Below are 8,366 nucleotides of genomic sequence, written 5' to 3'. Positions count from 1 at the left end.
GGCTGTCTTTCAGACTTCATTTCAACTTTTATCTCCCCAAAGTTCAAAGGATTCACCTTTTTGGCACACAATGCAAAGGGGTATGATAGCTACTTTATCTTAAACCAGATGGTGAAGGAAAGGATGGATGTGAAACTTATTGTACAGGGAGGTAAACTTTTGTGCGTGACGGTGAAAAAATTGAATTTAAAATTTATCAACTGCCTAAACTTCCTCCCCATGAAGCTTGGGAAACTTCCCAAGGCTTTGGGGTTTGAGGGCTGTAAAGGATATTTTCCCCATTTTTTTAACACTGCTGAAAACTGGGATTACCAAGGCCCTCTCCCCCACCCGAAATTTTACGGGTATGACACCATGATGCCTGATGAGAAAAAAGATTTTCTCACGTGGTATGAGGAAAATAAGAACAGCATTTTTAATCTCCAGAAAGAGCTAGCGCATTACTGCCAACAGGATGTAAAAATATTGAGGAAGGCCTGTATGTTGTTGAGGGATGAAATCCTACGGATGACTAAATCGGGAGGGAGGGACGGGCTGGATCCGTTTCAATACTTAACCATAGCTAGCGTCGCAATGGCCATGTTTAGATACATGTTTTTAGAAAGCAATGCTATCGCTATTCTACCATGGGACAACGACGACTTGATAAAAAAGCGATTTTCCTCTGCGGCTATATAATGGCTGATGTATCTGGAGCATAAAAAATCCATCGAGATCAGACACACTCTGAAAGGGGGAGAATTTTGGGCAGGAGAATATTATCTGGATGGCTATGAAGTGATTGGGGACAAACCAACAGCTTTTGAATTTTACGGGTGTTTTTATCACGGCTGTCCCATTTGTTACAAGGATACGGAAATAAACCCCCTCAGGAACACAACCTACCATATGCTTTATTATGAGACCAAGCGTAGGGAGTATGAGATCAAAGATATGGGGTTTGAGATCATTACCATTTGGGAACACGAATGGAGGGAAATGTTAGCCGGTGATGCAGCGCTTAAAGCATTTCTATCTGAAATAAACCCTCCGCAACCTCTGCAACCTAGAGATGTGCTGTTTGGTGGGAGAACAAATGCCTTTACCCTCTATTACAAGCCCAAAGAGGGGGAGGAAATATGTTATTATGACTTCACGAGCCTGTACCCTTATGTAAACAAAACAAAGAAATATCCTTTGGGGCATCCTGAAATTATCACCAAGAACTTTAAGCCCCTGTCTTGCTATTTTGGTGTCGTGAAAATGAAAGTGCTCCCCCCGAGAGGACTCTTTTTCCCTTTATTACTGGTTAGGGTGAGGGGGAAGCTCATGTTCCCTTTGTGCAAGAAATGTGCGGAAACGAGCCAGCAAGAACCCTGCTGTCACTCTGATGAGGAACGCGCCATCATAGGTACATGGTGCACTTTTGAGGTGATGAAAGCCCTGGAAAAGGGGTACAGGGTCTTGGCAATTTCAGAGATATGGGATTTTCCTGGCAAATCTGACGAGTTGTTTTCTGGTTACATTAAAATGCATCTACGTCAGAAACAAGAAGCCATGGGCTATCTCTCGTGGTGCACGGATGAGGCGAAAAAGAAACAATATATCTCTGATTATCGTGAAAAAGAGGGCATTGAATTACGCCCCCAAAAGATCGCGGTGAACCCCGCAAAGCGCCAGATAGCAAAGTTGTTTTTAAATTCTTTGTGGGGAAAATTCGCTCAGCGCTCTAACTTGCTGAACAGCAGCATCGTGAGGGACCCTACTCAGCTTCTGGAGTATGCCTTTTCACCTGCCTATGAGATTTCAGGGTTTGAAATTATTGACGACGAGGCAATCACTGTGTCTTGGAGAAATTCATCAGACAGGTACACACGGTCCGGTAGAACAAATGTACTAATAGGGGCTTTTACAACCGCATACGCGCAATTAGAACTTTACAACTTGCTGGAACAGTTGGGTGACAGGTGCTTGTACAATGACACAGATTCTGTTTGTACATTGTGAGGGGGACTGGCGTCCCCCCCTAGGAGACTACTTAGGGGATCTGACAAATGAGATTCCCCCAAATGAACGCATCACAGAGTTTGTGTTAGCTGGTCCAAAGACCTATGGCCTGAGACTGTCCTCCGCGAGGTCTTACATGAGAGTGAAGGGCATTACGCTCCACGCTCAGAATTCTGAAAGGTTCCATTTCGATAGTCTGAAACAGATGGTTCTGGACTATGGAACGGGATCTAAAGAAATTGTTCTGCAGCAGAGGGGCATTCTGAGAAATAAAAAGATGTGGTGTATCGAAACAGGCGGTCTGAAGAAGACGCTAAGGGTTGTATATGATAAGAGGGTCCTTCTGAAAGACTTCAGAACTCTCCCTTACGGGTATTAAGATGGATGTGCGGTGGAAACACCCTTTTTCGGCCATTTTAGCAGGGCCTAGCAACTGCGGGAAAACGTATTTTATAAAAAACATGTTGGATCACGCGCATACTGTGCTCTCTGTTGTTCCTGAAAATATTGTATGGTGTTATGCATGCTGGCAGCCTATGTATAAGGAGCTCCTTCAGAAGTACCCCCACATATGTTTTATGGAGGGGCTCCCTGTGACGTTTAATGATGATGAAATACTACCCCCAAATAAAGTGAATCTTGTTATCGTGGATGACCTCATGGCCTCTGCTTCTTCCAGCACTGAGATCGCTGATGTTTTTACCAAGTATGTGCATCATCGTAATTTAAGTATTTTTTTAATCACACAGAACATTTTCTTCCAGGGAAAATCCAATCGCACCAATACCTTAAACGCAAAATACATGGTGCTCTTCAAAAACCCCAGGGACAAACTACAGATCGTTACACTGGCACGCCAAATGTACCCTGGAAACATTCAGTTCTTTCTAGAGAGTTTTCAGGACGCTACCGCAAAACCTTATGGGTATCTGATGGTAGACTTAAATGCTTCCACGCCTGAATCTTTCAGATTGAGGACGGGGCTTTTCCCACCAGACTGGCCGGTCATATACACTATGAAAAAAAGAAACTTGGAGCCCTTTACAAAAGCAAGTGAGTTAACCCATAGGGCATTCAAATGTAAGCGCGTCCTCCTCACAGCAACATGTCTATCTGCGTGAGAAGAAATCTACCCCTTTTACAGCTGCTTATCAAGGCCCCCCCGTGACAGAGAAAAGCCATTCTGTGCGCGGTTCCTCACGATCTCGTCTCGGCTATCTCAGAAATTGCACTCAACACTTTAAAAGGTAACATTCCCTTATCTGGCAATCAGATTTCTCAACTGGGAAAAAACCGCTCACTCATCAGAAAACTGAGTAATAAACGGCTATCATTAAGAAAAAAGAAGCAGCTGGTAAATCAATCTGGAGGGTTTCTAGCTCCCTTGTTTAGCTCTCCCCCTAGTCGCAGAGCTTTTACGTAACCGTTGATGGAACACGCTGAAAAAATGTTCCTTGTACCTAGCCACCAGTTAGAGCAACTGAAAAATCGTTCCCCAGGAGAAGAAAACATCAAAACTACAGCCCTCAGTTCCTTAGATGCTGACATGCGAAATGTTTTACAGAGAAGGGACTTAACAGAATATGAAAAGGTAAAACAATATTCCGCTCTGCTTCAAAAATATCTAACTCATGTGAAACAGGGGGAATCTGAAAAAGGACATCTGACCTTGTCGTTACCAGCAGCAATGCCTGCAGAACCGGCTGAGACAACTACCAAAGCACATGTCTCTTCAGATCCAGACAGTGTATATCATGAAGTCTTGGACAGTTTGTCTGTCAGATATAAAAACCCTGCGAAGATAGTACTAAACAAAATGATGCAAAACAAGTCTGTTTCTTCGTGGAATGAAAAGGGGGCTTTTGTTTACAAAGGGGAAACTATCCCTGGCTCCAACATGTTGGGCTTGGTGAAAGGAATCACACAAATCCATGCGCTGCCAGCTGCGCGCACGCCTAAGGGTTGGGATGTCTTTCTGAAGGCAATGGCTGAACTAAATATCCCATCCACGGTTGTCGGCAACCCGGGAAACAGGACCTCTTTGGACCACTTGAAAAACCCCAGCCCCGTGATGGAAATAAAACATACTCCCAAGGCTTCCAGAAGATCTTCTAAAAAGCAGAGACAATCTAGTTCTGTACCATGGCTGACCTTATAAAAAATAAAAGCACTTTTTAAAAAAAAAAAAAAAAACACCCTGTTTTGACTTTTTTTTTTCTTTTAAACCCCCTCAGAGAGGGGTATCTTTTTTATTGAAAGCCATGCCCATGAAAATTACTACATGACACACAGGTTTGGGGCTGATAAGAAAACCGGGAGGCTAGTTGTGACATGTTCTGCTTCTTTTTTACAAATAGCAGTACCATGCGGTCGTTCCTTAGCAAATCATTGGAATAGAGTTCTTGAATCTGGTTAAAAGTTAGCCCCTTACACCGTTGGCGCAGAAAAAACACACAGTGGTAACCGCAGGTTGCAGAGTCCGGGTATTGTACTTGCTTTGCTTGATATGTCGTTACAGGGCCACATGTTCTTAAAAAATCCATGATTGCCTCGGGGAATCGGGGATGGTCTGGCGGATGGCCGTAGGAGTCAAAAAACTCTACCTGGTTTTCTTCTGACAGGTACAAAGCTAGCCAGTGCTCTCCCGGGCGATCATGAGGGTCCGTGTTGACCACCAATCCCGTGGGCCTCTGTAGCTGGTTAGCTTTAGGAAGCTGGTCACAAGGAAACACTCCCTTGAATACCTTATGGGTGGCGGGGTCAATGGACAGCAGCCACGTTAACTGTAGAGTGTCCATGTCACATATAATCAAACAGAACATTCCTCTGGTTATTTATTTCAATTATGTTGTCAAAACCCTGTAGACGATCATGTTAACGGTCTGCGGGAGGGGTATGGCAAACCGAACTTCTGCCCTAAGGTTCCCCGTGTTGATCAAGGAATAGTGCTCGCCGCATTCCTGGTCAGGGGACAGGTCGAAGGCAAAGAGCGTGTACCCCTCGCAAAGTCTTCTCTGTTGACTATCAGCTCCTTGTCTTTCATGTGCTTACCAGAGGCGTGCACCAGGCTCATGTACTCCCTCACACAGCTTCCTTCCTGAAAGTCTGGTTGAAACGGCTTTGCTGGGATTTGGTACCCCGACAGGTAAATAGCAAAAAAATTGATGTCATAATGCTTAAAGTTAAACGGGTTTTTGCTGAAGGTTCCGCTGAAAGCGTCGTTGTCCACCAGGCCGATCACGAACATCTTCGGCAATTGTCCCAGAAACAGGTTCTCCTGGTTACTAACGCGACTCCCCGCCGGGAGACTAAACACTTTCATACTGACATGGTCCACGGGATACTTGGCGGTGGCTGTAAGCAAAGCTTCAGCATGCCCCAGCCGTACCCCCGGGGAGACTCTCACCTTCTTTACAAACAGCGACGCTGTCAAAAGCTTCAACTTGTAATGGACGTTTGCGTCATCAGTCATCATGCAGAATCTGTCTTTGCTCCGGGTGAGTTTAATTTTCACGTCCACCCTGTTTAACAACAGTTTTTCCTGAAAAAAGAGGTCCGCGTGGAGATGACCCAGGAGTTCTATTTTTCTGCTTTCAGCAATCAGTCCCACTCTTTTAATAAACTCTTCGTTTTGCCCATCCAGGTCCGCTGAGTCATGTTCACCAGGTGTGTCTTTGTAAAACATTCCTGCAGAGAACTGACTGGAAAGTGCGTATTCGCCGTAGTTTAGCACAGACTCGATGAAAGCCCTATAGGGATAGCAGTTGTTGCTCTGGCTGATGAGTCTGTCTCCCAGGGTCACGTCCAGCTGACTAAAAATGGAAGCGATAGGGTAGTTCACCAACGCCACTTCTGCCTGTCGATCAATGTTACCCCCATCTTCTTTTACAATTTTACATCTCAGGTAAAGTAGAGTGTTGTTTAAATCCAAATAATCCTCCCCATTTCCCGCAATGAAAAACTCCAATGATGAAGACTCCATCACAGCCGTCAACGGAGGCACCTCCACATAAATGCTTCCTTCAATGCTGGTCTGCGTAGGGGCTATTTGGAACAGGTCTAGTTCAGATTTTGTACACTCTTCTGAGCAACCGTGAATTAAGGCAATGGTCGTTTTTTAAAAAATATGTCTCTAGAGAGGACTCTCTTTCTGCATCTTGGCTTCCGAGCTTTTCTCTTCTGTGTAGTCCTTCGACTTTTAGCCCTTCTTTTAAAGGGGCGGGGTGGTCCTGTCAGCAGCGCTCGTGATGCTTTTCATTTAACCGCTTTCCTTCTTTTCACGTACATCAGACCCGACCCCTTCTGTGGTATAACTTTATTCAATACGGCCTGAGAAACGTTTCCAACCACGTCCCGAGTAATATTGCGGGCAGCTAATTTAATGTGCGGTTTAATAATCTCTAACCCCCTCCTCAAAAGGGGAACCGCCTTTCGAAAAAGACTTCGGAATATGCCTCCGACCCCCGCTCCATACATAACAGGCGCTGCATGAAATCCTTGAAGTCCATGCCCAGCCTGCACCCTGTAGTAGTTGGTAAAAAGGGCCGGGTCCCCATAGCGTTTTAGAAGGACCATGTTTTTTTTTAAATATCCTGATTTTCCTGGGACGGAAGTGTAGCTTCACAACCACTTTGCCGAAATGAAATGACACGTTTTTGTTCTGGTCTGTCTTTATCTCCACAGTGATGCTGTCTATATGGTCCCTGCATACGCCTACACAGTGCGGTCTATCATAAGTCACTGTAACTCATTCACCGTTCTTGCCGCGAATAGGAACACATTGCAACAGAGGCACATAAAAGTCCCCCACGACCTGGTGGTCTATAATGTCTGTGTAAAGGTACAGGGTGCTAAACCCCCCTGTAATATCCGCAGTGAAGGTTGATTTTCTAGTGGTTAAACTCGTGTCCAGCCCTAATATATGAGACAGTTCCGCTTCTGCTTCAATTTTGTGAAGCGATGGGGCAATAAGATAGACCTTCCTATCCACAGAATCATAGGTCAGAGATGTATCAGGTGGAGGATTTATATGACTCTTTATTACCTTGTTCATATTATCCAGTATGTCAGGTACTGAAGCGTAATAACCCCTCCGTAGAGTGAATAGCCATTCTGTCCTTCCATCGTCAATTTGAAACTTTCTATCGTCTGTGAGTGTGTCCCAGGTGTGAGGGTATTGTATCTCTGCTAACCCCACTTCCCACTCCCCCGGCAGATCCAGGGAGCATGCCAGCCGGATCGTGAAGGCAGCACTGGTGTTCTGATCAAATATTTTATTGCAAGCGTTGCTAGGAAGGGTGATGTAAAAATCATTTTCCACCATTTTCCCCCTTCTCTACTTAGCTTCACACAGTTCAGAGTCTGCGACCCAACTATTAAATTTGTCAGGCCACCCTAACCATTTCACCAAGTGTTGCTTTTTTCCATGCGTATTTGGAAAGTATATCCACCACTGTTAAAATGTACTTGTATCCCGCGTTGTAGTTAGAAAACTGTTGCATATCCACTAATTCACCTGCCATGGCGCATCCATTCCCGAAACAACCGTTTTGTTTCTCTTAAATCGTACTCGGTGCTGTTTGTGCAGTGTGTAAGCATCTTGCTCTGCAAGCCAGTCCCGAACATGTTTTTGAGTCAGAGATTTACTTTGCTTTTTGGCCTCTCGAAAGAGCGTGTTTACCCCTACAAAGCTCCCGACCGCCCCGGGTGTATAATATATATTTTTTAAAATTTCCTCATGCTTTTCCATGGCACCAGTTAGCACAAAAATGCGCACAATCAGATAACGTAAATCTGTTTTATTTTCTTCTTCACAGTTATTTTCATTCCTCCTCCGGCTTTTTAGGGAAGCACGAACAGCCTAACGGCTCACTGAGAGTCATGCGCCCAAAATCCTCTTCCTAGACAAGACAAAAAATCATGTCTCACACATTTTTTTTTCCCCTCAGTGATCGAGGTGTCTAGTTATATTTCAGACCCCCCCCCCATAAAATTTTACATACAGACATGCACGGACACCACTGCGGTGACTTTCCAGATAACTTCACTGGTATCCCCATCAGCCGACCAATCTAGTGGCACAACATCTAGTTCCCGCATCTGATTTTTTTTAAAAAAAGAAAAATGCAAAATATTACCACTCCACCTCATGTACCCGATATCGAAACCCTCCCCCCAAAAAACAGCGCTTTTTTTTTTTTTGCTTACCATGGACTGTGTCCAATAGGGTGCTGAATCCACTTCACTTTCCTGGTTGTCAGACAGAGAACTACCCCTGTATAAAACCCCCTCTGGAGGTCCAATACATGGCTCTGGTTCTTCACTCTCCAAGGGGACCTTTCAAATTAAATCATCCATGTGTGTACCCCATTCAAGTGAAT

At 44.7% G+C, this 8,366-nt stretch overlaps 1 protein-coding gene across 1 annotated transcript; it reads right to left on the bottom strand.

Annotated features, from left to right (window-relative positions):
- Positions 1–4,921: 4,921 nt before the first annotated feature.
- Positions 4,922–5,968, bottom strand: LOC136652945 (uncharacterized protein F54H12.2-like). Its single transcript, XM_066629868.1, has one exon. It carries the CDS (start codon positions 5,966–5,968, stop codon positions 4,922–4,924), a length of 1,047 nt encoding a protein of 348 aa, XP_066485965.1.
- Between the last annotated feature and the right edge of the window lie 2,398 nt (positions 5,969–8,366).

Source organism: Tiliqua scincoides, chromosome 5, assembly GCF_035046505.1.
Source record: "Tiliqua scincoides isolate rTilSci1 chromosome 5, rTilSci1.hap2, whole genome shotgun sequence".
Lineage (NCBI taxonomy): Eukaryota > Metazoa > Chordata > Lepidosauria > Squamata > Scincidae > Tiliqua > Tiliqua scincoides.
This window is presented reverse-complemented; position numbering and strand designations above follow the sequence as displayed.

What these genes read in the sequence shown, in the direction of transcription:
- LOC136652945 (XM_066629868.1), bottom strand. Translation starts at nt 5,968, where the DNA reads ATGGAGTCTTCATCATTGGAGTTTTTCATTGCGGGAAATGGGGAGGAT.